This window comes from Lepidochelys kempii, chromosome 13 (genome assembly GCF_965140285.1).
Source record: "Lepidochelys kempii isolate rLepKem1 chromosome 13, rLepKem1.hap1, whole genome shotgun sequence".
NCBI lineage: Eukaryota > Metazoa > Chordata > Testudines > Cheloniidae > Lepidochelys > Lepidochelys kempii.
The window spans coordinates 38248674-38276631 of NC_136392.1; the positions used below are offsets into that span (position 1 = coordinate 38248674).

The window sequence follows — 27958 nt, forward strand, 5'->3', positions numbered from 1 at the left end:
AGGTCCTGTTTTTTGCTACGTTTTTGCAGATTTCACAAAGTTTTTTATTTTGGCCTTTAATTTCCTTCGTTTTATTTTTATTTCTTTCCTTTTCGGCACCTGATCGTTCCATTGTTTTCCCAGCATCCTCCTCCTCCCCCAAGTGATGGGCGTCGGACAGCAAAAAACCAAAGGCCATTCAATGTCCCAAACCTCCTGATATGAAAACTATGACCATAAAATCCCACAAGGAATTGTCTAGAACACCCCGTTCACCACCGATGTCTGACCCAACAGAATTTAGGGGCCGTTTTCTTTCCATTCGTTCATTTTATTTTATTGCAACTCCTTAAAATGCTAAGGAACATAAAGCAAAAATCGTTGCCAAAAGGACAAAATAAGGAATTAAAATGCCAAAAACCTAAATTTTGGGGGCAAAACCTTCCATTTAACGCAGAGTTTTGGATTTCTGTTTCTGGGATTTGTTTTTACATTCATGGTTTCCATTTCATGACGCTTGTACTGAATTTCTCTCATTTGGCTGTTTTACAGCTTTTCTTCATTGTGGCCAGATGAATTTTTGGCATTTCATGCAGACTTGGAGGCAGAGAATTTGTTGCCATCAGATCTCGTCCTTTTATTAATTTTTTTGCTGCTTAATTTCCTTCATTTTTTTTGCATCCTTAAAGTTATTTCACAATTTTGTTTTGGGCCGTTCAGTTTCCTTTTTTGGTGAAGTTTTTGGCATTTTGTTGCCTTTTTTTTAAAATCAAAACCAGCCACGAAACCCCTAAAGCTCTAATTTTCTGATCGGCAGCAGATGGCAAGACAGGAAGTCCCGCCTTTGCCTCTCTTTCCAACCCGCCCTGTGATTGGTGGAGGCCAGAGGTGAAAGGTTGTTCAGTAGATCATGCCCTTGGTTTCTCCCCGCGGCTTCTTGATCTTCTCAAAGTTCTTGACCACGATGTCATAAAGAATGGCCTGGGGGTGGGAGGAGATGGGAGAGTCGGTCTAGTATTGGGGTGCTGCCGGCTTCTAGGGGTGAGGCTAAATTAGGGGTTCACCTCTGTCCCTACCCTGAAGGATCCAGGTCTTCTGGGGTCCATTTAATGTTGGCCTTCAGCCCCCACCCCAAACCCACTCCCTCCCAGAGAAGCCCCCCAACTCGGCTGTCTCTCCTTCCCCAGATGGCTGGGGCAGCCTGAGAGTGCACTCTCCCAGCTATTCCCCTCAATCCCCCTAGCCCCAACCCCCCTGATTCTCCCCAGCCCCCCACTCACGTAGAGGTTCCGGATTTCCATCACCATCAGCCGGATCTCAGCGTATTGCGCCTCGTCCAATTCGTGCACCAGCTGCCGGTAATCGCCCTGCGGGGGGCAGAGCCGGAGACATGAGAGGCCAGTGTCTCCTCCCCACCAGCCCTGGGGTCCCAGAGCCCCTGCTGAGGAACCCTGGCATCCGGGCACCCCCTCTCCCACGCAGTAGAGAACCCTGGCATCCAGGCAGCCCGCAGTGGGGAACCCTGGAGTCCGGGCAGCCCCCCTCCCACGCAGTGGAGAACCCTGGCGTCTGGGCAGCTGCACCCGTCTCAGACACTCACCACATGAGGATTTTTGGCCGCTTTAGCCACCGCGTCGCCTCTCTCGGAAAAATACCTGTAGGCGGGAGGGGGGGATCAGAAGTCAGAGCTGAAGCCCCAAACTGGGAGGCGGTCTTATTGCTGGGAGGGGGGGGCCTGGGAGGCGGCTTCCCCCAAGGGTAGCCCAATCTCTCCACAGTGCAACGCTGACAATGTTTTGGGGCAGTGAGAATTTCCTTGTTTTCCACCCTCCCAACTTAACAAAATTGCAGCAAATGGAACGCAACCCCCCCCCCCCCCCCCCCGCCCCGAACCAGTACACGATCTGCATTTAAGGAAGTTAAGCTGCATTCAAACCCTCTTTTTGCTGTGTTCATTTATTTTGCACTGAGCAGCATTTGGCTTGTTACATTTCCTTTGGAGGTGGGCGCTTTGGTTTTGCAGGACTGAAACTAAAATCGGAAATGCCAAATTTTTCATCTTGAGGAAACACCAACGACCAACGAATTTTAGTGTGCACAAATACTGGTCCCTGCAAAATATTATGGCTCCTTGTACTAACCACAAATTCGATTTGTAACACACAACTGTACGTGCAAAACCGTAAGGCTTGCAAGGACTAAATCAAACCAGCTGGCACTTTGGGTTGCAATCAGAAAGGAGTTTTTTAAAAATTCAAACAATATTAAAGGTCGCAAAGCAAATTTAAAAGACAATGAAAGGCCATTTTCAAATGTTTGCAATTTTCATATTTTGCGCTCAGTGCCATTAATTGTTATTAATTTGCTCTCTTTTTACAGCCTTCATTAATTTTGCATCAATTATTTTCCACATTTAAGATTCCTTGAGGGGTTTTTTTAGATTAAAAGTTTGACGGGTGATAGATTTTGCATTTCAATTGTTTTTGCAACCCGTAGTATTTTGCATTGGACACAATTCATTGGCGTTAAACGTTCCTCTCTTGGGGCAAGCGTTGGGGTTTTTTTGCATTTTATATTTGGTTTTGCATTCTAGTCTGACGTGCAACCGTTGCTGGTTTGCACTGGAAAATTTCCCCTTCGCTGCTTTTCACAGTGTTTTTATATTTTCATTTCTTTATTTTGGCAAACTAAAATGGTTTGCATTGGACAGAAGCTTTTTGCATTCTGGAAACTAACTTTTTTTTTGCTAGTTTTCAAGCTTAAATGTTATGTGGAAACTATGTTTTATTGCATTTAATTTCCATTGGGGGGGGGGCAGGACAATTTTGCATTTACTCTTTACAACTTTCTTAATTGCAAATTCAGTTGCTAATTCCACAAACATGTCCCTGTGCTTACTTTTAGGCCTCTTACTCATGATACTAACACCCAGTAGTAAAGTTAAGCCCATGTACAATACATGTTTGTAGGATTGTGGCTGAAAGGTTTTTACAATCTTTACATTTGCATCCAACAAATGTTTTTTACAGTAACCGTTCTCCTTTGCATCCTTCACATTTTCCATTTAATGGTTTTTGCATCTACCGACACGATGCATTTTAACTCCCTTTGTAAATTACAAAATACGAAGGCTGCAAAGGAGAGGGGAAAGTGTAACGCAAACCTTCTTAAAATATCAACTGCAATGTAAAATGCACATTTTAAGCTTGGGGGGCAGGAAGCAGAATGTGTGTGGGGCAGAGAGAAATTTTTAATGCAAATAAATGTTATGAAATGCAAGTTTTCTGGTTCGGAAACAAAAATTAAATGCAGGGAAACGTTCAAAGTAAAAAAATAAACCTGCCAAATGAGGGAATGTTAGTGCCTAAAAAAAGGGAAAGTACGGTGGGTGTCAATGTACCTTTTTCGCTGGTTGGTTTGTTTGCATTTTAGTTTCCTTAATTTGGCTTTTGCAAATTAAAATTCTTGCATTTAATTCAGAAAATGGCTGCGAAGGGATTGAGGAAACAATTGTTTTGGATGAAACTAAAGGCCAATTTAACGCGGGAAAACCAATGTGAAAACATTTCAAATGGACAACTGTAATTTGCAAACAAACAGAAATTGAATGGAAAACCCCTTGGAAGTGCAGAACTTTAAGGCTGCAGAAACAAGCCAGGTAAACTCAGATTTGATTTTTAAACGGGTTTTTTTCAATTAAAATTAAGTGGAAAATTTTCCATTCCCCAAAAAAACAAATCAAACGGCCACCGAACTGTAAAGGTTGAGAACGTGTCAAATGCAAATGTTCGAACTGTTAATGAAAAAGAAAAAGCAGCAACTTGTGAAATGCAAAGCGGCCTTTTTGTCACCTTGCCAGGCCACAAAGATTTTGCATTAAAATGTTCTTTTTCCCGTCGCTGCTTATTGGTTTCTCACTGACGGAAGTGACTTGGGCATTGAAATGTCTTTGGTTTCTGATGGCCCTAAAACTTTTGCTGTGAACAAAACTTTCCAGCCCCCACTTTTGCAGAAACCTTCCTCTCTTCCGCAGCCGATTAAAACCAGGAAGAAACTTGGGGTCGTTTGTAGTCGCCTCCTTGAGTGCCAAGCTTAAAAACTTGCATTTCAACAACATTTGGCATTTTAATTCCTCTCGTGTGAAAATGACGTTTGCTTTTAATGAGGATTTTTGGCATTGAATTTCCCTGCTTTTTTGAATAAATTTCTCAGCGTTGGACAACGCGCTTGGTATTTAATTTCCTTGGGGGTTTTGCAAGCGTAAAACGTGGCACTGAATGAAGTGTGTTGCCATTTCGATTCCTTGCGTTGTTGGGAAAAAATCCAGTTTCTCGGCAATTAACTCCCTTGGATTTTTCAAATTCTTATTCCCCCTGCATTTAACAGTGGCTTTTGCCCTTGAATTTTCTTGGTTCTTGTGGGTGATTGGTTGATTCTTTGTCATGCTTTTAATCAAGTTGCCTGGGATGGTGTGGGGGGAGGAGGGGTCATCCCTGGCTTGGATTTGGGGGCAAAAGGGACCCTCAAACTTGGGACTCACTTAGAAATCTGGGTCTGAAATCCTTCCAGCTTCGTCCGCAAGGCCGTCATCAGCTCAAACACCTTCTCCTGGGGAGGGGGAGAGGGGGGGCAATGAGCCGGGTGGGTGGGGAAAGAGGGGAGCAGGCTGGAGAAGGGGGGGCACTCACCTGGACTGCAACCCCAAAATTATTGCCGTCTTCGATACGGGGCACCTGGAGTTGAACCCAGACAGTGACCTGGTGGGGAGAGAGACCATGAGTGTGTATCTGTCTGTCCCTGCTGCCCCCTGCTGGAGGGGATGGGACCTGCTGGGTGTGTTACCCAGGGGTGCCGTGCATCCTCTTGTGCTGCGCGCACGGGGGGGAGCGTCGTGCGGGGGGCGTGTTTCACGGGGGCCTGGCTGGAGTCATGCTGCACGCACGGGGGGCGTGTTTCACGGGGGCCTGGCCGGGGTCGTGCTGCGTGCACGGGGGGGGCGAGCGTCGTGCGGGGGGCGTGTTTCACGGGGGCCTGGCCGGGGTCGTGCTGCGCGCACGGGGGGGAGCGTCGTGCGGGGGGCGTGTTTCACGGCGGCCTGGCCGGGGTCGCGCTGCGCGCACGGGGGGGAGCGTCGTGCGGGGGCCGTGTTTCACGGCGGCCTGGCCGGGGTCGCGCTGTGCGCACGGGGGGGGCGAGCGTCGTGCGGGGGGCGTGTTTCACGGGGGCCTGGCCGGGGTCGCGCTGTGCGCACGGGGGGAGAGCGTCATGCGGGGGGCGTGTTTCACGGCGGCCTGGCCGGGGTCGTGCTGCGCACACGGGGGGCGTGTTTCACGGGGGCCTGGCCGGGGTCGTGCTGCGTGCATGGGGGGCGAGTGTCGTGCGGGGGGCGTGTTTCACGGGGGCCTTGCCGGGGTCGTGCTGCGTGCACGGGGGGCGAGCGTCGTGCGGGGGGCGTGTTTCACGGCAGCCTGGCTGGGGTCGCGCTGTGCGCACGGGGGGCGAGCGTCGTGCGGGGGGGCGTGTTTCACGGCGGCCTGGCCGGGGTCGCGCTGTGCGCACGGGGGGTGAGCATCGTGCGGGTGGCGTGTTTCACGGCGGCCTGGCCGGGGTCGTGCTGCGTGCATGGGGGGAGCGTCGTGTGGGGGGTGTGTTTCACGGCGGCCTGGCCGGGGTCGTGCTGCGTGCACGGGGGGGAGCGTCGTGTGGGGGGCGTGTTTCACGGCGGCCTGGCCGGGGTCGTGCTCTGGCTCCGTCTCGTACTCACCAGCCCCAGCTCCTCCTTGGCGCCCTGGATCTCGGCTTTCACCCGGCTCACCAGCCCCACAACCGTCTTGTTGCTGCTCACGGGGCCACAGGCGGGCGCTGGGGAGAGACAGAAAAACGGGGGGGTTTGGACCCACAATCCCCTCAGAAGCAATGGGGGGCAGGGGCCCAACCCCTGTCAATGGAGGGCCTCCCCAAGATCTGGGCCCTCCACTCACCTTTATCCTCCTCCTCCGACTTCTTCTCGTCTTTCTTCTCGTCCTTCTTCTCTTCCTTCTGCCCCCAGACGAGAAGGACAGGGAAAAAATGGGGGTTGGGTGGGGCTCCCGGCCCCCCCCCCCAACACCCTCCTCCCTTGAGGGGTGACCAAGCTATAGAGCCCTCCCAATTTCCTCCTGGCCACAGAAGAACCAAATGTGAAAATGGAGGTAAAAAGACCCCCCAGACCCACCCCCAAATTCTCCCCCCTCTGGTGAACCCCCAAAAGAACCAAGTGAGAAAATGGTGGTGCAGGGAGGGAGACAGCCCCAGATCTGCTCCATGGGTTTGTGGGGCCCTCATGACCCGAGCCCTGCCCCGATTCTCAGCTGTCACGCCAGGGGGTGTGTTGGGGTCCCCCCCAACTCACCTTGCGGCGCTCGGCTTTGGCCTTCTCCTTGGCAGGGTCAGGGATGGGGATGTCAAGTGGGGCCCGCAGGGACTCGAGGTCCCCCACGTTCAGCGCTGGGTCCTGGGGGGACAGGGAGGGGTGGTGAGCAGCTGGACCCCCTGGAGTGACCTTTCACCCTCTGCCCCAACCCCCCTCTCCTGGCCCCCCACTTTCCCCCCCAATGCTCCTTCTCAGCTCCCCATGATCCCCCCACCCTTGTCTCCTGAGTCACCAATCCTGTTTCCAGCCCCCCATACTTTCCCCACCCATCCCCCAATCCCCTTCCAGCCCCCACATTCCCCCAAACCCCTTTTTGCCCCTGCTCCCAAATTTGCCTCCCACCCTCTGCCCCCAAAACCTCTAAAGTCCCTCCGTGCTCCCTTCCCCTCCAGCCTCCTGACAGTCCCCTTAAATCCCCCCAACCCATGTCCCAGGCAAACCCACATCCCCGCTCCCACCCCATTCTCTGCCCCCCCATTAAACCTCCCTCCCTGTCTCCCAAATACCTTGAGGAAAGCATCCAGCTGAGTCATCTTACTGGGGAACTGGGTCCCAACGAGTGCTTCAGCCTGGCAGATGGGGAGAGGGTCAGTATGGGGGAGGCACTGCTGGGGGGAAGCTCGCAGCCCCTTGTCCCCCTCCCTCCCGCTGGCTGGGGGCACGGCTGGGGGGAAGCTTGCAGCCCCTTGTCCCCCTCCCTCCCGCTGGCTGGGGGCACGGCTGGGGGGAAGCTCGCAGCGTCTCACCTGGGTGCAGAGCTGGGTCCGGAAGGAATCCACCTGGGGGGGGGGGGAAAGAAATTTCGGGGGAGGTCAAATGTCCCAGCAGGACGCTCCCTCCGCGTCGTCCCCACCCCAGGCACCCCGCCAACCCACATATCCCCCCCCAGCCCGGGCACGCCGCCAACCCACATATCCCCCCCCAGCCCGGGCACGCCGCCAGGCCCCGACACCCGATCCCCCCGGCCACCTGCCCGGCCTTGCCCCATCTGCGCTGGTGATGGGGCGTGGAGGGCCCCCCCCCCCGCCTGCCCCATGGAAACCTCTCCCCTAGAGTCACTGCACTGCCCCCTCGGGCTTGGGGAAGGACAGAGATCCCCCCATCTACCCCCAGCTGCACCCCAAATTCCCCAGGCAGCCCCGCTCCCTGCTCCTCCGAGCCCAGCCCCCCCCGCCCCACTCCCCCTCCGTGTCCTCCCAACCAGGCCCCATACAAATCTGCCCCCCCCGTCCCGCATTTCCCCAGCCAGGGACCCTCCCCTTACCTGGGCCTCGGCCTGGGGGCTGAGCCGCAGCGCAGCCATGGCGGGGGGGGGGGGCGCTGGGGGGCGCGTGGCGATGATGGTGCGAGTTGACAAGTGAAAACGAAAGTGACGGAGCCGCGGGCGGGGGTGGAAATCCCGGCGGAGAGAGCGGGGCGGGTCCGAGCTGCAAACTTCCCCCAGCAGTGCCCCCAGCGGGGGAGGGATGGCCGGGCTGCGAGCTTCCCCCAGCAGTGTCCCAGTGGGGGAGGGATGGCCAGGCTGCGAGCTTCCCCCAGCAGTGCCCCCAGCGGGGGAGGGATGGCCAGGCTGCGAGCTTCCCCCAGCAGTGCCCCCAGCAGGGGAGGGATGGCCGGGCTGCGAGCTTCCCCCAGCAGTGTCCCCAGTGGGGGAGGGATGGCCGGGCTGCGAGCTTCCCCCAGCAGTGCCCCCAGCAGGGGAGGGATGGCCGGGCTGCGACCTTCCCCCAGCCGTGACCCCCGCGGGGGAGGGATGGCCGGGCTGCGAGCTTCCCCCAGCAGTGCCCCCAGCGGGGGAGGGATGGCCGGGCTGCGAGCTTCCCCCAGCAGTGTCCCCAGTGGGGGAGGGATGGCCGGGCTGCGAGCTTCCCCCAGCAGTGTCCCCAGTGGGGGAGGGATGGCCGGCCTGTGAGCTTCCCCCAGCAGTGCCCGCAGGGGGCGGGGTGTACGGCTCCAGGCTGGGACCTTACCCCAGCAGTGCCCCCAGCGGGGGTGGTCCGGGTTGCAAACTTCCCCCAGCAGTGTCCACAGTAGGGGAAAGATGTCCAGGCTGCGACCTTCCCCCAGCAGTGCCCCCTGTGGGGGAGGGATGGCCGGGCTGCAAGCTTCCCCCAGCAGTGCCCCCTGTGGGGGAGGGATGGCCGGGCTGCAAGCTTCCCCCAGCAGTGCCCCCAGCGAGGGTGGTCTAGGTTGCAAACTTCCCCCGGCAGTGTTCCCAAGGAGGGAGGGATGTCCAGGCTGCAATCTTCCCCAAGCTGTGACCCCAGTGGGGGAAAGGATGGCCAGGCTGCAAGCTTCCCCCAACAGTGCCTCCAGGGGGGAGGTATGGCCAGACTGCAAGCTTCTTTTAGCAGTACCCCCAGAGGGTGAGGCGTGTGGGTCTGTGCTGTAAGCTTCCCACAGCAGTGCCCGCAGGGAGTGGGGCGTATGGCTCCAGGCTGGAAGCTTCCCCCCCCCCGCCTGCAGCACCCCCAGCTGTGGGAGTGGGGTTGCTGAGCTGTGAGCTTCCCCCAGCAGTGCCCTCTACTGGACTCCAGGGCTGCGAGCTTTCCCCCAGCAGTGCCCCCCCAGGCTAATCCCCCGGATGCCAGGGTCCCTTCCCCCATCACTCCCATGCTGCAAGCATCCCCCCCTCCCCCTCCCCGGATGCCTGGGTCCCCCTGCCCCAGGAATCCCAATAAACCACAGCAACAGTCTTCTCCCCACTGAGGGCAGGCGGCCATGTTTTATTTGGGCCCCAGATGCCTGGGTCCTGCTGCTGTTATTCACTCCCTGCTGGGATCCCCCCAGATCGCTGGGGCCCCATCCCTGAATTAAGCCCCCTGCCACTCTTCCTGCCCCCCCAAAGGAAGGGGGGCCTCCATTCCTCCCCAGGCACTTGGGTTCCCCCCCATCACAACCCCCAACTCCCAGACACCTAGGTTCCCCCCCCACAAGTTACCCCCCCCACATTTCCCTCAGGAGAGAGCATCAGCCCCTTTCGAGGATGACGGGCAGGGGTGCCCTCCCCAGGCACCTAGGTTCCTGCACCTGGCCTCCTAGGTCTGCCTCCACTTGCCCAGGATGCCTGGGTTCCCTCAGCAGGCCACCCCTCCCATCACTCCCCCCACCCCCCAATCTACACCCTGACCGTGGTCCCTTTCAAGGCTCCGGGGAAGCCCGGGCTTCTCCTGGCCGCCTGGGGCCCTCAGGCGCGCAGCTCGCCCTTCAGGAAGAGGCCGGCCCCCGGGCGGCCCGGCGACCAGCGGGCCCGGTACCAGCCCTGGTAGGTGAGGTACCAGGCCAGGGTGGCCACGGCGGCCCCCACCAGCTGGGGCCCATAGGCCGGGCCGTACACGGCCGTGCCCAGCAGCAGGAGGTTCCACAGGGCGAGCAGCAGCACGTTGAGCAGGAAGACGAGGCGCAGGGGGGTGCCGGCCGGGTGGCCGCGGGCCAGGTAGCGCCGGAAGACTGCCAGCTCCTCGGCCAGCAGCAGGCTGCAGAAGGTGAGCAGGAAGGTGGGCCGGGAGGGCAGGTAGCCACGCCAGTGGTGCCCGGCGGCCAGGCAGCCCGGGCGGTCGGGCACGGGGGGCAGCAGGGTGCCGGCCGGCAGCGGGGCGTAGCAGTAGCCCGTCAGCTCCTCCACGAGCCCGAAGGCGGCGGCGGCGGCCAGCTGCAGCCCTGTGCCCACGGCCAGCCGGGCCAGCGGGCGCAGGGGGGCCAGCGCCCGGCCCGTTGCCCCGTAGCTCACCAGCAGGGCAAAGCCGCCCGCCAGGATGCAAGTCCAGCCCCAGGCCGAGGCCACGAAGGTGCTGCGGGGAGAAGGGGCACGTTAGGGGGGTCCCGGGCCTCCCAGGCCCCCCCCCCCCAGTCCTCCCAGCCCCGGGCCTCCCTCGCCCCCCCCCCTCAGTCCTCCCAGCCCCGGGCCTCCCTCACCCCCCCCTCCCCGGGCCTCCCCTGCCCGCCCCGCCCGCGCTCACCGGCTGAAGAAGTTGCGCTGGTTGGCGAGGATGGCGTGGGGGTTGGCGAAGGGGTGCAGCAGGGGCCCCAGCAGCACGGCGCCCGCCAGCCAGGCGTGATAGGCCCGCCGCAGGCAGGGGGCGCCCAGGAGCCAGGCGCAGCGCTCGCTGCACAGGAACACCAGCCCCCGGGCCAGGGCCCGGGCCCCGGCGGCCACAGGGGCCAGCAGGGCGAGGGGCAGGCGGCCCCCGCTCCCGGCCATGGCCTCGGCTGCCAGTGACGTGCGGCGGCAGCTGAGCCCGGGCCCCGCCCCCGCGGACACGGCCAACGGGAGGAATGGCGAGAGGTTTATTGACAGACAACAGGTGGCACAGACAGAACCCACAGCCCCCCCGGGCGGCCCCCCCGCTGCCCTGGGGCTGGGCCCGCCCCCCGCTCACCCCCCCGGCCCGGCAGGGTGGGGAAAGGCCCCCCAAGATCACCCCAGGGGAGGCCAAACAGGGGACCCCACATCCGGCCCACACCCCCTCTCTGAGTGGGCCAAGGGGGGTTGGGGGGCTAGGAGAGCACATCAAGAAGATGGAGCTTGGCTGGAGGCCGCCGCCACCCCCCCAGATTTAGGGGGGGTAGAGAGATTCCTGCTGGAGGTCCCCCAAAGCCCCTCTAGAGGGTGCAGGCCCCATCCGGCCTGTACCCCATTCTCTACCCCCCCCGCCCCCCCCCAAGCCAGCCAGTCCCTGCCTTGGGGCCGGATGGGAGCCGGTGCCCCCTAGAGGGGACAGGCCCCTGCCCCATTCCCCACCCGGTAAATTACACATCAGTCCATAATACACAGCAAATGTCCCCTGGGGGAGTCCCAAGTCCCTGAACCCCAGTGACTGTGGGGGAAACAGACTCTTCTGTTTGAGTTCCTCCCCCCAACTGGCCCCTGGGGTACTGAGCCAGAGAAAGCCTCCCCCTGCCAGAGCAGAGGATTTTTGGGGTGTTCATGACACAAAGCAGGGCCCAGAGCAACCCAAATGCAGTCTCCACAAGTCCAAGCACTGAGGGCTAGTTATCCAAGAAGCCAAGGGAGCTTGCGGGGGGCTCCCCAGCTGGAGGGAGGTTTTTGGGGTCCCTGAGATCATCTTCATAGTATTCAGCCTGGCGGTATTCCCATAGGCGTAGACAGCCGTCCCACTGCCGGGGGGGAGAAAGGGGTGAAAGCGCCCTCAGGCAGAGCGCCCCGCACTGGATCCCCCCCCGCCCTGCCAGGGTCCCCCCTCGGGCAGAGCGCCCCACACTGAGACCCACCCTCCCTGCCAGGGTCCACCCCTCAGGCAGAGCGCCCCCCCACTGGATCCCCCTCCTCCCTGCCGGGGTCCCCCATTTGGGCAGCGCACCCCAATGACCCTGCCAGGGCAGGGCACCCCCGCTGAGACCCACTCTCCCTGCTGGGGCCCCCCCTTGGGCAGAGCACCCCCTGCTGGGACACCCCCCCCTGCAGTAGCAGTGTCCCAGGCAGAGCACCCCCCGCTGGGCCCCCCACTCACCGAGCTGCTGACAATCTTCTCCTCATAGGGGTGCCAGCTGACATCACGCACGCAGGCCTTGTGATTGGTCAGTTTCTTGACGATCTGCCCACTGAGGAGGTCATACACTGGGGGCAGAGCAGCGAGGGGGTCACTCCCCGAAGAAGGGGGTTTCCCTCCCCCCAGCCCACTCCAATAGGTCGGGCCACCTGCCCCCCCACTATGAGCCCTCCTGACCTTTCCCTAGGTCAGCTGCCCCCACCCCACCCCCTATTTCACAAGGAAGGTACCGGATCTTCCTCTGGACCCCTCCCCCTACAGCAGGGGGGTGAAACTCTGGAGGGCCAGGGAGGGGAGGGTGCGTCTCCCCAAACAGTCAGGCGGGGCCTGCCCCCCCCCCCGCCGACCCCCCCTACTTCCCTGGACTCCTGCCCCCTCTACCCCTCCCTGTCCCCCAACCCTCCGCTGCCCCATCCAACCCCTCCTCTCCTTCCTGATGGCTCCCCAGGACTCCTGTCCCATCTGACCCCCCCCAGGACCTCTGCCCATCCACCCCTCCCTGTCCCCTGACCAGCCCCAGACCCCCAACTACCCCATCGAACCCCTCCTCTCCTTCCTGACTGCCTCCCGGGGACCCCTGCCCCCATTCAAGCCCCCATTCCCCACCCTCTGACCGCCCTGCCCCTACCCACACCCCTGCCCTCTTACCATGCTGTCTGGAGCACCGGGTCAGGCTGGGAATCTGCAGCCCCCACCCCCACCCCAAGCATTGCAGCTGCGGGGGAGGGGGAACAGCAGGGGAGGGGCCGGGGGCTGGCCTCCAGGCCCAGGTGCCAGGCAGGAGGGTCCCATAGGCTTTGCCCCACCCCCTACCCACACTAGCCCCTCCCACACAGTGGCGCCACCATGTGTATGTACACTGGGGGGCCCACCCCCAACCTCTGTCCAGGCAGTGGCCCTGCCCCACGTCATAGCCCCATCCCCACCCTCCTGCAAGCAGGACTTCCTGTTTCGGCCCTTGTCTGGTGGGTGGGACTTCCTGTTTTGCTCCCCCACTCTCTGTCCTTGCCCCGGGGGCAGGTGTTGACCCCGCCTTACTCACCCACCACCTTGCCGGTGGAGCAGCCGCTGTAGATGTACTGCTGGCCGGTGCGGTGCGGGGGCGAGAAGCGGCAGCGGATCAGCGTGTGCAGCACCCCATGGCCCCGGTACGTCATCAGGGAGCTGTCACCCGGCAGCTTGGTTTTGCGCCAGACTGGAGATTGACAGGGTTAGAGCCCGCCCGCACTCACACCAGATCCCTCCCCAGGGTGGGACTTCCTGCTTTGCTCCCCCTCTTCAAGGGGACAGGCTCAAGGTCACCTTTTATGCCACTTCCTGCATCCCCCTTGACTTCTACTCTCTGCCTCCCCTTCCCCACCATTGCACTCCACTTCCTCCTTCTTGCCAACCACTTTCTGCCCCACCCGAGCTGAACAGTGCCCTTGCCTTGCCTGTCCCACCCTTGCCCCAGAACACCACACGGTGCCCCCACTTCCTGTCCCCATCCCCTCCTTTTCTCCTCCGCCACCATTCCACTTCCCTTCCCTGCCCCCATCCCCTATGCCCACAATCCTGTCCCACTTCCCACCGCCACCCCACCTCGTGTCCTGCTTCCCATCCCAGGGCCCCTGCCCCCTCCCTTCCCACCCCCCACCTCACTTCTCCCGCCTACACGCCCTAGGCCTGACCTTTCTTGGGCACCTGCTGCCAGCGGTAATCCCAGTTCTGCTGGGTGACAGCCTGGCGTGATGCCTCCAGCCCCTCAGGCCCCGAGAACCTCCGGATGTCCCACAGCTTGATGGTCTGGTCCTTGGAGTTGGAAATCAAATAGCGGGCATCTCCCTGGGGCAGGGGGAGGCAGAGATGGGTCAGCATCCTGCACCCAGCACCCCATCCCACAGGGCAGAACTCTGCCCCTAAGGGGCCCTCACCTTGCTGTCGATGAAGGTGATCCCGTCCTGGTGGCCAGCCAGCATCCCCACCGGCTTGGGGTCGTCCTCCCGCATGGTGCGCCGGTCCCACGCCTTGCAGATGGCATCGTCGCCCCCCGAGAAGAGGATGTGGGAGCTGCCGTCGGCAAAAGCCACGGCGTTCACGTCGTCCTCATGGGACTCGATCTGGGAAGGGTGAGGGGTTATAAGGCATTGTGGGTAAGCACCCTCCACAAATGCTCCCTGCCCTCCCAGGGCAGCCCAGTCACTTTGCACTGTGGGTAAGTGCCCTCCCATAATCCTCTCTGTCCCATCCAGGGACAGAGTCCAGCTACTTTGCATTGTGGGTAAGCTGCCTACCTCTCCTGCTCTCACTCCAGGGACCCAGTGGGGCCCAGCTGCTTTGCATAAAACAAACTAGGGAAATACAACTAAGATGGAACTACTGTAAGGTGAGTGCATAAGTGGTTGGAAAATAATTCCCAGAGAATAACTATCACTGATTCACAGTCATGCTGGAAGGGCATAACGAGTGGGGTCCCGCCGGGATCGGTTCTGGGTCCGGTTCTGTTCAATATCTTCATCAATGATATAGATAATGGCCTAGAGAGCACACTGATAAAGTTTGAAGACGATACCCAACTGGGAGGGGTTGCAAGTGCTTTGGAGAATAGGATTAAAATTCAAAATGATCTGGACAAACTGGAGAAATGGTCTGAAGTAAATAGGATGACATTCAATATGGACAAATGCAAAGTCCTCCCCTTAGGAAGGAACAATCAGTTGCGCTTGTGCACACACACGGGAAATGACTAGGAAGTACCGTGGAAAGGGATCTGGGGGTCATAGTGGATCACAAGCTAAATATGAGTCACCAGTGTAACGCTGTTGCAAAAAAAGGGAACATCATTATGGGCTGTATTAGCAGGAGTGCTGGAAGCAAGACATGAGAAGTAATTCTTCTGCTCTACTCCACGCTGATTAGGCCTCAACTGGAGTATTGTGTCCAGTTCTGGGTGCCACATTTCAGGGAGGATGTGGACAAATTGGAGAGAGTCCAGAGAAGAGCAACAGAAATGATGAAAGGTCTAGAAAACATGGCCAGTGAGGGAAGACTGAAAGAACTGCGATTGTTTCGTCTGGAGAAGAAAAGACCGAGGGAGGACAGGTTAACAGTTTTCAAGTACATAAAAGGTTGTTACAAGGAAGAGGGAGAAGAATTGTTCTTCTTAGCCTCGGAGGCCAGGACAAGAAGCAATGGGCTTAAATTGCAGCAAGGGCAGTTTAGGTTGGACATGAGGAAAAACTTCCTGTCAGGGTGTTTGGGCACTGGAATAAATTGCCCAGGGAGGTTGTGGAATCTCCGTCACAGGAGATTTTGAAGAGCAGGTTAGACAAACACCTGTCAGGGATGGTCTCGATCAGGGGTTTCAAACATGCGGCCCGATTTGCTGCGGCCGCCAACCTCCCCTCCCCCACTGCCGACTCCTCTGCCTACCTCCAGGCACTTCCCACCACCAAACAGCTGTTTGGTGGCGCTTAGCGCTTTCCGGGGGGGGAAGGGGGAGAGGAGTGGGGACAAGCGTGCTCAGGGGAGGCGGTGGAGAAGAGGTGCGGATTTGGGGGAAGGGGTTAGAATAGGGACAGGGAGGGCGCACAGTTGGGATGGGGACTTTGGGGAAGGGGTGGAGTGGGGGTGGGGCTGGGGGCAGCGGCAGGTGTCAGTGATGCGGCCCTTGGGCCAATGTACTTGTCCTCATGTGGCCCTCGTGGTGATTTGAGTTTGAGATCCCTGCTCTAGATAATTCTTAATCCTGCCTTGAGTACAGGGGACTGAACTAGATGACCTCTCAAGGTCCCTTCCAGTTCGATGATTCTATGATTGTGGGTAAGCCCCCTTCCATAATCCTCTGTCCTCCCAAGGGCTCCAAGGGCAGCCCAGCTGCTTTGCATTGTAGGTAAACCCTCTCCCAGAATCCTCTCTGCTCTTGCTCAAAGGACCTAGTCGCTTGGCCCTGTGGTATTAGCTCTTCGAAGGCCATTTCCCTGCTCTGCTTCCCTCTTAAGGGCTGGCGCTCAGCTAAAGCGGCGAAAGGGGACAAGTCAGCAGGGCTGGGGGTGCTGCTCCTGGCCTGGGGGCGAGCATTTCTGGGGTCACCCCACATTACAGAACTATGCGGAAACAGGGAGGAGACGGGAGCTCAGGGATGCCTCCATTGCTGGAGTTAACAAAGGAAGATCAAACAAAGGGCAGCGGGCTGAAAGATTTCACAGAGGCTCAGGGGAGAGCGAAGGGAACGAAGAGCCAAACACCCATGGGAACGGCGTCACCCCCACCCTCGATGGCGCGTTTAAATCAAATAGCACAACCAGCCACTCCCGAGGAAAGGGCAGCTGGGGTGGGGCTTGGAAGTGGGATTTCTGCCAAGCCCAAAATCCCGGAAGCTGGGACTCAGGTGGTTTACTCCGGCCTTAGCCTCCAACGGGAGGCGGAGCTTGTCAGGAAACAAAAAGATCCGGCTGAACTTTAGCGGGAATTATGGAGAGCAGATTCCCGAGTCTGAGGTGAAACACACAAGCCTCGTTGGTCTACCACGACATGGCAAACCCCCCTCTTCTGTATTTCAGCTGGGGTTGGGTTTACTGATTACTCCAAAGAGGCCATAAAGAGGTGGAACAAATTGCTAGGATCAGCCAGCGCCTTGCGCGGCTCCTGAACAGGGGACAGAGTATTTGGCAGGAATCTTTCAGGGGGTCCAGGTTTTCAAGCTAGATGTCCAGCTCTTGAAAGGATTGTCCAGACGACAGAATAAAAGCGGGTGGCAAAGAGTTTTTACTGCTTTGTAACTTCAGTGCCACCACAGAAGATGCAGGGAACAAGGCAAACTAGCCCAATCTGAGCTCAGATTGAGGAGAGAAATTCAGACCCCAGTGATTTGCAGACTGAAGATCAACTGCGTTACATGACGTCCACAGACGCTGAACTCTGAACCCTTCCATCCATGGCTGGGGAAGGAGCAGGATGGTTTAGGATCTGCCAATCCGAACTCAGTCACCTTCGCACCGGCTGCTGGAAGGCGCGACTGCCACAACGAGACCGTGGAGTCTGAAAACTGTACCAGACAAGAGGCAAAATCACCAGCGGACGCTCAGAGCTAGAGAGAAAAGACGTCCAGCAGTGACGACATTTGAACACCTACGTAACGTCTAAACCCAACTATCAGACTGGGGGACGCATCACCGGGACGGCCTTGTGCCTGTCACATGCCACATAGCCCAGAAAAAAGTTTCTTTGAAGCTTTAACAAAAAAGCAGAATCTTGTGACGCTGAAACTTTATGCCAATTTGAGCTGGTTTCAAATTGTTTGGGGGGGGGGGGAGAAAGCAGGCGAGGGAACCCCTCCCCCAAAATCGAAACGTGGTGTGTCTTCATTTCCCAACTTTCTGTTCAAAATCTTCTTTCATTTGATTAAAAAACAAATGCTTTTAAATGGTCAGCAGTAAAACCACCCCTCGTGGTTGTGTCAAAATGTTTCACTCCACCTGGAACAAATTATTTTCTGAGGTTGATCTGTCAAAAGGTTTGGTTTTTAGGCTGATCCGAAGCAAAAAATTATTTTGGAATCACCAGGGAAGCACAAAATCCATTATTTGCACTGCTTCATCCAGGGGTTATTTTACCTAGGAGTTTGGCACTGGTGCGACCACTGGAATGCTATGCCCAGCTGTGATGTCCGCAGTTCAAGCGCAGTTGGACAGGGTTCAGGGAAGAGCTATGAGAAGGATTCAAGGTTTGGAAAACCTGCCTTCGAATGAGAAGTCAAACCACTTAAGCTCCTGGAGTCTGACACAGAGCAGGTTAAGGGCTGACTCGATCAGCCTATGTAAGTTCCTACATGGGGAACAAATATTTGATAATGGGCTCTGCAGTCTAGCTGACGAAGCTGTGATGGGACCCAGTGGCTGGATGTTGAAGCTAGATAAATTCATAGAATCATACAATCACAGAATATCAGGGTTGGAAGGGACCTCAGGAGGTCATCTAGTCCAACCCCCTGCTCAAAGCAGGACCAATCCCCAATTAAATCATCCCAGCCAGGGCTTTGTCAAGCCTGACCTTAAAAACTTCTAAGGAAGGAGATTCTACCACCTCCCTAGGTAACGCATTCCAGTGTTTCATCACCCTCCTAGTGAAAAAGTTTTTCCTAATATCCAACCTAAACCTCCCCCACTGCAACTTGAGACCATTACTCCTTGTCCTGTCCTCTTCTACCGCTGAGAATAGTCTAGAACCATCCTCTCTGGAACCACCTCTCAGGTAGTTGAAAGCAGCTATCAAATCCCCCTCATTCTTCTCTTCTGCAGACTAAACAATCCCAGTTCCCTCAGCCTCTCCTCAGAAGTCATGTGTTCCAGACCCCTAATCATTTTTGTTGCCCTTCGCTGGACTCTCTCCAATTTATCCACATCCTTCCTGTAGTGTGGGGCCCAAAACTGGACACAGTACTCCAGATGAGGCCTCACCAATGTCGAATAGAGGGGGACGATCACGTCCCTCGATCTGCTCGCTATGCCCCTACTTATACATCCCAAAATGCCATTGGCCTTCTTGGCAACAAGGGCACACTGCTGACTCATATCCAGCTTCTCGTCCACTGTCACCCCTAGGTCCTTTTCCGCAGAACTGCTGCCTAGCCATTCGGTCCCTAGTCTGTAGCTGTGCATTGGGTTCTTCCGTGCGAAGTGCGGGACTCTGCACTTATCCTTATTGAACCTCATCAGATTTCTTTTGGCCCAATCCTCCAATTTGTCTAGGTCCCTCTGTATCCTATCCCTGCCCTTCAGCGTATCTACCACTCCTCCCAGTTTAGTATCATCCACAAATTTGCTGAGAGTGCAATCCACACCATCCTTCAGATCATTTATGAAGATATTGAACAAAACCGGCCCCAGGACCGACCCCTGGGGCACTCCACTTGACACCGGCTGCCAACTAGACATGGAGCCATTGGTCACTACCCGTTGGGCCCGACAATCTAGCCAACTTTCTATCCACCTTATAGTGCATTCATCCAGCCCATACTTCTTTAACTTGCTGACAAGACTACTGTGGGAGACCGTGTCAAAAGCTTTGCTAAAGTCAAGAAACAATACATCCACTGCTTTCCCCTCATCCACAGAACCAGTAATCTCATCATAGAAGGCGATTAGATTAGTCAGGCATGACCTTCCCTTGGTGAATCCATGCTGACTGTTCCGGATCACTTTCCTCTCATGTAAGTGCTTCAGGATTGATTCTTTGAGGACCTGCTCCATGATTTTTCCGGGGACTGAGGTGAGGCTGACTGGCCTGTAGTTCCCAGGATCCTCCTTCTTCCCTTTTTTAAAGATTGGCACTACATTAGCCTTTTTCCAGTCATCCGGGACTTCCCCCGTTTGCCACGAGTTTTCAAAGATAATGGCCAATGGCTCTGCAATCACAGCCGCCAATTCCTTTAGCACTCTCGGATGCAACTCGTCCGGCCCCATGGACTTGTGCACGTCCAGCTTTTCTAAATAGTCCCTAACCACCTCTTTCTCCAGAGGGCTGGCCATCTATTCCCCATGTTGTGATGCCCAACGCAGCAGTCTGGGAGCTGACCTTGTTAGTGAAGACAGAGGCAAAAAAAGCATTGAGTACATTAGCTTTTTCCACATCCTCTGTCACTAGGTTGCCTCCCTCATTCATTAAGGGGCCCACACTTTCCTTGGCTTTCTTCTTGTTGCCAACATACCTGAAGAAACCCTTCTTGTTACTCTTGACATCTCTCGCTAGCTGCAGCTCCAGGTGCGATTTAGCCCTCCTGATTTCATTCCTACATGCCCGAGCAATATTTTTATACTCTTCCCTGGTCATATGTCCAACCTTCCACTTCTTGTAAGCTTCTTTTTTATGCTTAAGATCCGCTAGGATTTCACCGTTAAGCCAAGCTGGTCGCCTGCCATATTTACTATTCTTTTGACACATCGGGATGGTTTGTCCCTGTAACCTCAACAGGGATTCCTTGAAATACAGCCAGCTCTCCTGGACTCCTTTCCCCTTCATGTTAGTCCCCCAGGGGATCCTACCCATCCGTTCCCTGAGGGAGTCGAAGTCTGCTTTCCTGAAGTCCAGGGTCCGTATCCTGCTGCTTACCTTTCTTCCCTGTGTCAGGATCCTGAACTCAACCAACTCATGGTCACTGCCTCCCAGATTCCCATCCACTTTTGCTTCCCCCACTAATTCTTCCCTGTTTGTGAGCAGCAGGTCAAGAAAAGCTCCCCCCCTAGTTGGCTCCTCTAGCACTTGCACCAGGAAATTGTCCCCTACGCTTTCCAAAAACTTCCTGGATTGTCTGTGCACCGCTGTATTGCTCTCCCAGCAGATATCAGGAAAATTGAAGTCACCCATGAGAACCAGGGCGTGCGATCTAGTAGCTTCTGCGAGCTGCCGGAAGAAAGCCTCATCCACCTCATCCCCCTGGTCCAGTGGTCTATAGCAGACTCCCACCACTACATCACTCTTGTTGCTCACACTTCTAAATTTAATCCAGAGACACTCAGGTTTTTCCGCAGTTTCGTACCGGAGCTCTGAGCAGTCATACTGCTCCCGTACATACAGTGCTACTCCCCCACCTTTTCTGCCCTGCCTGTCCTTCCTCAACAGCTTATAACCATCCATGACAGTACTCCAGTCATGTGAGTTATCCCACCAAGTCTCTGTTATTCCAATCACATCATAATTCCTTGACATCACCAGGACCTCCAGTTCTCCCAGCTTGTTTCCAAGGCTTTGTGCATTCATATATAAGCACTTGAGATAACCTGCTGATCGCCCCTCATTCTCAATATGAAGCAGGAGCCCTCCCCTCACAGACATTCCTGCCTGTGCTTCCTCCCGGACTAGACATGAGGCATAAATGTTTAACCGTGAGAGTAATTAACCATTGGAACAACGTACCAAGGGTCATGGTGAATTCTCCATCACCGGTGATTTTAAAAATCAAGAGAGCTGCTCTAGGAATTATTGGGGGAGGTCTATGAGCTGCGGTATCTAGGTCAGAGGAGATGTGCACGCTGGTCCCTTCTGCCCATGGTATCTCGCCTTTGTAGTCTCGCACAAAGGCCTGTCACAGCTGAGATGGCGCTTACGAGCTAGCGGGCCTCCCAGCGGCTGCTAATGCATTGCAGGGAGCGCTGGACCACAGTAGCACGTTATTTCTGTTTCCGAGGGGAGAACGTAGCACTCGCAAGGCAGCGCCCCGGCAATGTTTCCCTGCGCCACGTGCCTTAAGGATTGGAAGTTGACTGAAGAGGTCAAAGGGGACAGGTCGGGGCGCAGGAGCAGAATTCGGGGGGCTCAGCAGCAGGTGCTTGGCAAGCTGGGGCTGTTCAGTTCTGGATACTGAGTTCAATAAAACTCCGGTTTTTAAAAGCATTCTGGGGCTGGGAGTGTCACGCAAACGCCTGTGCCCAGAATTCACTCTGCTGTCACCAAGGGGCTCCCAGTGAACCAACCCGCACAGCATTCTGGGTAAGCATCCTCCCAGAACCCTCCCTGCCCCAGTGTGTCCGCCTGCCCCCCAGCAGGGGAGGTACCTTGAGTGTCCGTTTATTCTGCTCCCGGTCGAATATGTAGATGCACCCGTCGTTAGCCCTGGGGAGGGGAAACTGAGGCATCAGGCAGTGAGGCTGGAGATAGGGCAGGGTCTGAAGGGCAGAGAGAGTGATCCTGCCCCTCTGGTGGAGAGGTTTGGGCTTGAGGGGTGCCCAGCTGGTCTAACCTGGCTCAGTGGGGCTCACCTTGCTATGCATTGTGGGTAAGAGCCACAGCGCATGGCTGGGTGGTCAAGTGCTGTCCCAGAATCCTCTCTGCTCTCGCCCAAGGGCCTTTTAGAAAGGGGTGGGAGGGACGCCCAGAAGTCCGTTGTAGGCAGTGGCCATCCCCGATGTGCATTTATGGGTAAGGGCCATCCCAGAATCCTCTGCTCTCACCACATGACCAGATTGGAAATGCAGGAGCCCACCTGCGGCTGCTCTTGGCTCTGGGGGGGTGGGGCCCCCCTTGTGACTTACCCGCCAATCACCTCCCGCCCATCGGAGGAGACCGTGAGGGAGAAGACGGCGAACCGGCGCTCGTTCGGCCTGCGACGAGGAGAGACAGACACTGAAATCCTGCAACGGGGGAGGGCGTGGTCCTCAGAGTCCATGAATCTATGGGTCCCCCTGCTCTTCCCCTTCCTTCATGTCTCTGGGGAGAACAGGATGGGCCTGCATTGTCCCCCTGCCCCATGCGTTCATTTGAAGCAGACACCCAACCTCCAATCTCATGCTTCAGGGCTTGCAGCCTGGAGGGGTCAGGAAGGAACCGAGATGAAAGTCTGGCCAGATGCATGTTGGGTATTCTCTCCCCTCCATCTTCCTCTGAGACATCAGGGATCCACCACAGCAGAAGGTGGAACACTAGAGGGAGTGGGCTCAGGGAATCTTTTCCCTCAATGCCTGGCTGGTGGCTCTTTCTCCCATGCTCTGGGTCTAACTGATCCTCTGATCTGGGGGTCAGGGAGGGCTCTCCCCCTGGGGCAGACTGGCAGGGATCCAGGGTCAGGGCTGGGGAGAAGAGTCTCCTCCCTCTGCAAAGTGGGGCATATGTTGCCTGCCGGGCAATTGCCCCCACCCAGACCAATGACCAATACCCCCTTTAATCCCTCCATATCATGATAGCTGACCCCTCCAATCTCACTTATCATGGCAGTCCCCACCCCCATTACCTCAGATCCAGTGCTGTGTGGACATCTCCATCGCCATAGATGTTACAGATGTGAACTGGTGGAGGGAGGTAGGGAGACACACATTGGTCAGTGCTTCCTGCCTGGGGGCAGGGGGGCTAAGGCAGGCTCTGCCCCCAGTCCCTACTCACTGTAGTCGGACCAGCTGGAGTAGAGGAAGTGGCTTCCGTCGGGGGTGAAGGTGACGTCCAGGATGCTCCAGCCCACATCCCGTGCCTGGATGCTCTTGAACTTCCGGAAGCATCTGTGGCGGCAGTCATACAGGCGGATCATCTGGTCTGGGAGGGGGGCAGGGAGAGAGGGGAGGGGTTAGGAGGGAGGATGCTAGGATGGCCCGTACCCACATTGCAAAACAGGGAAGGGGCGGCACTGAGCATCTACCACCCAGCGCCCTCCCAGAATCCTCTCTGCTCTCGCCCAAGAGCTCCCTGCACAGCTCAGCTGCTTTGCATTGTGGGTAAGGGCCCTCCCAGATTGCTCCCCTGAAGGACCCTCAGAAGGGACCGGAGAGAATTCTGGTAGAATGGTTACCCACAATGCACAAGGGCATGACCCTGACCCACAATGCCAAGCGGGTGGGTGGCACTGCAAGCTGGTACTACTCTCTTCTGAAAGGCAGGAGAGAATATTCTGGGATGTCGCTTACCCACAAAGCCAAGCAGCCAGGCTTCAGTGGGAGCCCTGTGGCAAGAGCAGAGGGGATTGTGGGTAAGCTGGTGAGCCACCCTGAGGGCCCCCCCCCCCCCCAATACCTTGACTGGCGGACATGAAGAGCTGTCCATCCCTGGAGTAGACACCGCAGAAGACCTTCTGGGAGTAGGAGTCGGTGAATGCCAGCTGATTGGGCAGGAAACTGGGGGGTGAAGAGAGCACAGGGTCAGTGGGGAGTCCCCTGCCAAGGCCCCCCCCACCCACCCACCCCACTCCACCGATACTCACTGGGACATCACACGGGAGCACTCGCCCGGGGAAAAGCTGCTGTTGTGGCACAAGCCCCACTCTCTCTGCAGAGGGAACAAAGCGGGTGTGAGAACCCCAGAGTCCAGGCGCCCAGGCTCTGTGCTCTAACCCACCAGACCCCACTCCCCTTTGGCCCTAGGGCTCCCCTGCAAGAGGGGCCACGTACCTGGCGGAGGAGGTGGGGGATGCTGCGGTTGGCTCGCCTGGAGCCCAGCATCCCATTTGCCAGCTGGATCTGGGTTTTGATCTCATTACTTTCCACGTCCCGGGTGTCAGGCGCAGAGTCCACTGTGGGGGGGCAGAGAGATGTACCAGGTATAAATAGCAGCAGAGAACAGAACCCAGGAGTCCCGGCTCCCAGCTCCCCTGTTATAATCACTAGCCCACACTCCCATCCCAGAGCTGGGCACAGAACCCAGGAGTCCTGGCTCCCAGCCCCCCCGCCCCACTCTAACGACTAGTCCTCACTCCCCTCCCAGAGCTGGGGGCAGAGCCCAGGCATCCTGGTCTGTACCTGGGGGGTTGTAACTGTCTCCCAACCGCCCCTCCCAGGCGTTGTCGTTGTCATCGTCTGAATCGGACAGTGTCTGGACCACCTGGACACTGGCTGCGCCTCCGCCTGGCACCAACCGAATCTGACCTCTGCGGGGTGCAGAAACCAGAGCTCATTCATCAGCCCGACCTCCCCTTCAGCCCCCGTCCCAAACCCTAGACCAGAAGGCCTCTGGCATCGTGGAGGGATAGAACCCAGGAGTCTGGGGTGCGCCATCTAGAAACCTGCATTTGTTTCCTGTTCTCAGAATTCAGTGCCCTGGTGTGAAGGATTTGTCGATTCTTAGGCTAGAAGGGAGCCGCGTGATCATCTGGACCAAACCCTCTCGGCTCCAGTGTGATATTCCCCTAGCGGTCGGAGCACGAAGTCTCCCTGGGAGCTCGGAGTCACCTGATGAGCCACTATTTAATTCCAGTCCCACAGAGGTTAAATTTGAGGTTTCCCCTCTTCCCACCTGCCCCCGACATGCTGATGGTTCCAATTGGATTTTCTGCTTGTGTCTCATGGATCCCGCAGGGAAGAAGTCTGCCAGGGCCAGTCATGGAGCGACTGATTCGATCCAGCAGCAGAGTCGTCATTGCATTCACACTGCATCCTGTCTTGTGATTCCACTTGGGAGGGGAGGGGAGAAGCCCCAGCGCCCACTCCCTATGCCAGTGGAGGCCAGGCTGGAGCTGGCACCCCCTAGAGGGCAAAGGCCCCAGACGTAGGGTTGCCAACCCTCCCAGATTGGCCAGGCATCTCCTGGAATCAGCCTCAAACTCCCAGATGCTACTGAACCCAATCCGGGAGATTTTAGGCCACTAAAAATCAAGTGGTGCAGCGGGGCTAGAGGCAGGTTTCCTGCCTGCCCTGGCTCCATGCGGCTCCTGGAAGTGGCTGGCACCTCCAGCTCCTATGTGCAGGGGAGGCCGAGGGGCCTCTGCGCACTGCCCCCACCCTGAGCGCTGGGTCCGCAGCTCCCATTGGCTGAGGTTCCCAGCCAATCAGAACTGCGGGAGCAGTGCCTGCAGGCAGGGGCAGAGTGCAGAGCTACCTAGCTGGCCCTGAGCCTAGGAGCTGGACATTCCGATCGCTTCCGGGAGCCCCCACCCAAAGTAAGTGCTTCCTGGAGCCTGCACCCCAAACCCTTGCCCTAGCCCTGAGCCCCCTCCCGCACCCAAACTCCCTCCCAGAGCCAGATCCCTGCATCCTGTCCTGCACCCCAAGCCCCTGCCCATCCCAGGCTGAGTCCAGACCCCCCTCCCACACGCCAAACCCCTCTGCCCCAACCCAGAACCCACACCCAAGCCCCTGCCCCAGCCCTGAGCCCCTCCTGCACCCAAGCTCCCTCCCAGACCCCATAACCCAAACCTACTCCCGCACCCCAACCCTGTGCCTCAGCCCGGTGAAAGTGAGTGAGGGTGGGGGAGAGCAGGGGATGGAGTGGGCGGGGGGCATGGCCTCAGGGAAGGGGCGGGGCAAGGATGTTTGAGTTTGGGCAATTAGACAGTTAGCAACCCTAGGCAGGTGGGAAGACTCCCTGTGCTGCACGTAGAGAAGTAGGCAGTGAAGTAAGTTACCTGCGCAGTAGATTTGCCAGTACCTGGGCCAGATCCAAATCGTCGTTCTCCTCCTCCTCCTCCCTCCCCAGGAGCCTGGAGCCCCTCTGGGGCCTGCCGTCCTGGGGGTCCTGGCCCCCAGAGCTGGCGCTGCTGCTACGAGAGCCCATGCCTATAGCATTGTCTAGAACTAGGCCCAGGGGTTTGCTGTGTTGGCTCCTCTCCCATTCCCCGCACAGCCAGTCAGGAACAAGAAGCTCCCTGAAAAGAAAACCTTTAGCCACCAATCAGAGGCCTATTGCCTCCACTCAGTTTACCACAGCCACCCACCAATCACAGCCCTTTATCCTCAGGGGGCCATTGTGATAGATACTGCAGCTACCCACCAATGAGGGCTGCTTCCGTGCCCACCAATCAGACCTGTACATTCAGTGCCCTGCTCCCTTCCCCACCAATCAGAGGACCCTATGCTCAGGGGACACACTTGCTCCGCTCAAGATAGCACAGGGACCCACCAATGACTTGTTAGCAGCCATCCACCAATCAGAGCGCCTTATACTCAGGGGGCACTCTTGCTCCCCTCAGTGTGCCACCCACCAATCACAGGGGCCTGACTGCACAGCCAACCCCGCCTCGATTCTTGCCCCCTCTCATATGCCAGCCTCTAGCCCACCAGCCCAGGGGTTCTCAAACTGGGGGTCGGGCCCCCTCGGTGATTACACGGGGGTTGCGAGCGGTCGGCCTCCACCCCAAGCCCCGCTGGTGTTAAACATGGGCAAGCGGGGGTCGCGCTCAGAGGCGTGCTGTGTGAAAGGGGTCACCGGTACAAAAGGCTGAAAACCACTGCACCAACCAGGGGGCTTCTTAAGGGCAAGAGAGCCTCCCACCAATCAGAGCGCCCTATATTGCCCCAGACCCACCAATCAGAACGTCCTATACTTAGGGGGGCACTCTGGCTATCCCCGTCCACAACCCAGCTCCCTTCCCCCCCCACAACCTCCTCCTTCTCCTCCTCCTCCTCCCCCTCCCCTGCGGGCCGGCCGTAGCCAATCAGAAGCTTCCAAACTCCCTCCCCCTCCTTTTCCCTAACCGCGAGACCTTCCTCACCCGCCAACGGTCGCAGCGCGAGGCCTTGTTTACATCTTTGGAGCTGCAGCCGCCTCTAACGGAAGAAGAGAGAGGAAGGGCAAGCCCGGCGCCCTCTGATTGGCTCCTCGTCTCAACACCAAGGGGGGTAGAGGGCGTTGTAGAAAATTCGGCACGTTGATTGGCCCTCCTCCATCGTGACAGGAGAGGCGGGGATCTGAAGCACAGGCCAACTCGGGGATTGGGTGGAGAGTGACAGCTTGCGAGAAGCAGTACTTGTGGCAGCTTGGAGACAAACAGCGCGGCCTCTCTGATTGGACAGTTACCATATGACTCGCCCTGGAAACAAGGGACTGGACAGCAGAAAAAAGAAGGCGTCGACTCTTCTGATTGGACTTTAAAAAAGTGATTGACAGGCTACACGGGAGGCTGGCTCCCCAGGGACACTGCCTGTCTGATTTGCAAGGACTTGGTTGAGACCAGAGATTGGGAGGCGGGCCCTGAGAGCGAACCAGGTTCCTGATTTGACAATGCATAGGTGATTGACGGGAATAGAGGGCGGGACCGAGAGGATCCTGGCTCCCAGAATAGATGGAGTTTGATCATTGACGGCCACTAGGGGGATCGACGGCGCCTGTTTGGTTGGGGGAAGATGTGTAACCCACAAAATGGGGAGCCTGGCCCCGCCCCGCGGCAATTTATACCCGGCCCCTAACGCTCCCCGCCCCGCCCCTTTATACCCCGCCCCTAACGCCCCCGGCCCCTTTATACCCCGCCCCTAACGCCCCCCGGCCCCTTTATACCCCGCCCCTAACGCCCCCGGCCCCTTTATACCCCGCCCCTAACACCCCCCGCCCGCCTCTAACGCCCCCGGCCCCTTTATACCCCACCCCTAACCCCCCCTGGCCGCCTGTAACGCCCCCGGCCCCTTTATACCCCGCCCCTAACCCCCCCCGGCCGCCTGTAACACCCCCAGCCCCTTTATACCCCGCCCCTAACGCCCCCCGGCCCCTTTATACTCCGCCCCTAACGCTCTCCGCCCCGCCCCTTTATACCCCGCCTCTAACGGCCCCAGCCCGCCTGTAACGCCCCCAGCCCCTTTATACCCCGCCCCTAACGCCCCCCGCCCCCTTTATACCCCGCCCGCCTGTAACGCCCCCAGCCCCTTTATACCCCGCCCCTAACGCTCCCCGCCCG

At 57.7% G+C, this 27958-nt stretch overlaps 3 protein-coding genes across 5 annotated transcripts; all 3 read right to left on the reverse strand.

The window, feature by feature from the left end:
* Positions 1 to 289: 289 nt before the first annotated feature.
* On the reverse strand, positions 290 to 8355 carry PSME1 (proteasome activator subunit 1). Of its 2 annotated transcripts, none has more exons than XM_078848233.1 (11): positions 7656 to 8355; positions 7138 to 7170; positions 6898 to 6960; positions 6371 to 6472; positions 5961 to 6015; positions 5744 to 5841; positions 4668 to 4736; positions 4520 to 4587; positions 1580 to 1634; positions 1260 to 1346; positions 290 to 960 (listed from the first exon to the last, which is right to left on the reverse strand). In XM_078848233.1, the coding sequence occupies exons 1-11, from the start codon at positions 7692 to 7694 to the stop codon at positions 880 to 882; spliced, it is 750 nt and encodes a 249-aa protein (XP_078704359.1). In that variant the 5' UTR covers positions 7695 to 8355; the 3' UTR covers positions 290 to 879. The 2 variants fall into 2 exon arrangements, with proteins under 2 accessions (XP_078704359.1, XP_078704358.1); XM_078848232.1 differs by having other exon boundaries at positions 5961 to 6018.
* A 975-nt stretch (positions 8356 to 9330) lies between these two features.
* FITM1 (fat storage inducing transmembrane protein 1) lies at positions 9331 to 10600 on the reverse strand. The gene is made up of 2 exons (XM_078848239.1): positions 10351 to 10600; positions 9331 to 10182 (listed from the first exon to the last, which is right to left on the reverse strand). The coding sequence occupies exons 1-2, from the start codon at positions 10590 to 10592 to the stop codon at positions 9579 to 9581; spliced, it is 846 nt and encodes a 281-aa protein (XP_078704365.1). The 5' UTR covers positions 10593 to 10600; the 3' UTR covers positions 9331 to 9578.
* Positions 10601 to 10663: 63 nt separating this feature from the next.
* On the reverse strand, positions 10664 to 27033 carry DCAF11 (DDB1 and CUL4 associated factor 11). Of its 2 annotated transcripts, none has more exons than XM_078848237.1 (15): positions 26783 to 27033; positions 25697 to 25936; positions 24096 to 24223; positions 23748 to 23869; positions 23561 to 23625; positions 23374 to 23474; positions 22753 to 22899; positions 22604 to 22658; positions 21909 to 21977; positions 21432 to 21489; positions 13815 to 14000; positions 13572 to 13725; positions 12944 to 13096; positions 11863 to 11969; positions 10664 to 11509 (listed from the first exon to the last, which is right to left on the reverse strand). In XM_078848237.1, the coding sequence occupies exons 2-15, from the start codon at positions 25843 to 25845 to the stop codon at positions 11381 to 11383; spliced, it is 1623 nt and encodes a 540-aa protein (XP_078704363.1). In that variant the 5' UTR covers positions 25846 to 25936; positions 26783 to 27033; the 3' UTR covers positions 10664 to 11380. The 2 variants fall into 2 exon arrangements, with proteins under 2 accessions (XP_078704363.1, XP_078704364.1); XM_078848238.1 differs by having other exon boundaries at positions 25697 to 25949.
* Positions 27034 to 27958: the final 925 nt, after the last annotated feature.

Bases quoted from the DNA above. Each gene is read 5' to 3' on its own strand.
- PSME1 (XM_078848232.1), bottom strand. From the start codon at position 7,694: ATGGCTGCGCTGCGGCTCAGCCCCCAGGCCGAGGCCCAG. The intron at 6,019-6,370 runs GTGAGTTGGGGG...GTCTGGGGGCAG, and splicing joins CCAAAGCCGAGCGCCGCAAG to AAGGAAGAGAAGAAGGACGA. The intron at 5,842-5,960 runs GTGAGTGGAGGG...GTCTCTCCCCAG, and splicing joins GTCGGAGGAGGAGGATAAAG to CGCCCGCCTGTGGCCCCGTG.
- FITM1 (XM_078848239.1), bottom strand. From the start codon at position 10,592: ATGGCCGGGAGCGGGGGCCGCCTGCCCCTCGCCCTGCTGGCCCCTGTG. The intron at 10,183-10,350 runs GTGAGCGCGGGC...TTCTCCCCGCAG, and splicing joins CAGCGCAACTTCTTCAGCCG to CACCTTCGTGGCCTCGGCCT.
- DCAF11 (XM_078848237.1), bottom strand. From the start codon at position 25,845: ATGGGCTCTCGTAGCAGCAGCGCCAGCTCTGGGGGCCAGGACCCCCAG. The intron at 11,970-12,943 runs GTGAGTAAGGCG...CTCTGCCCCCAG, and splicing joins CTCCACCGGCAAGGTGGTGG to TGTATGACCTCCTCAGTGGG. The intron at 11,510-11,862 runs GTGAGTGGGGGG...CCCCCCCGGCAG, and splicing joins AGAAGATTGTCAGCAGCTCG to TGGGACGGCTGTCTACGCCT.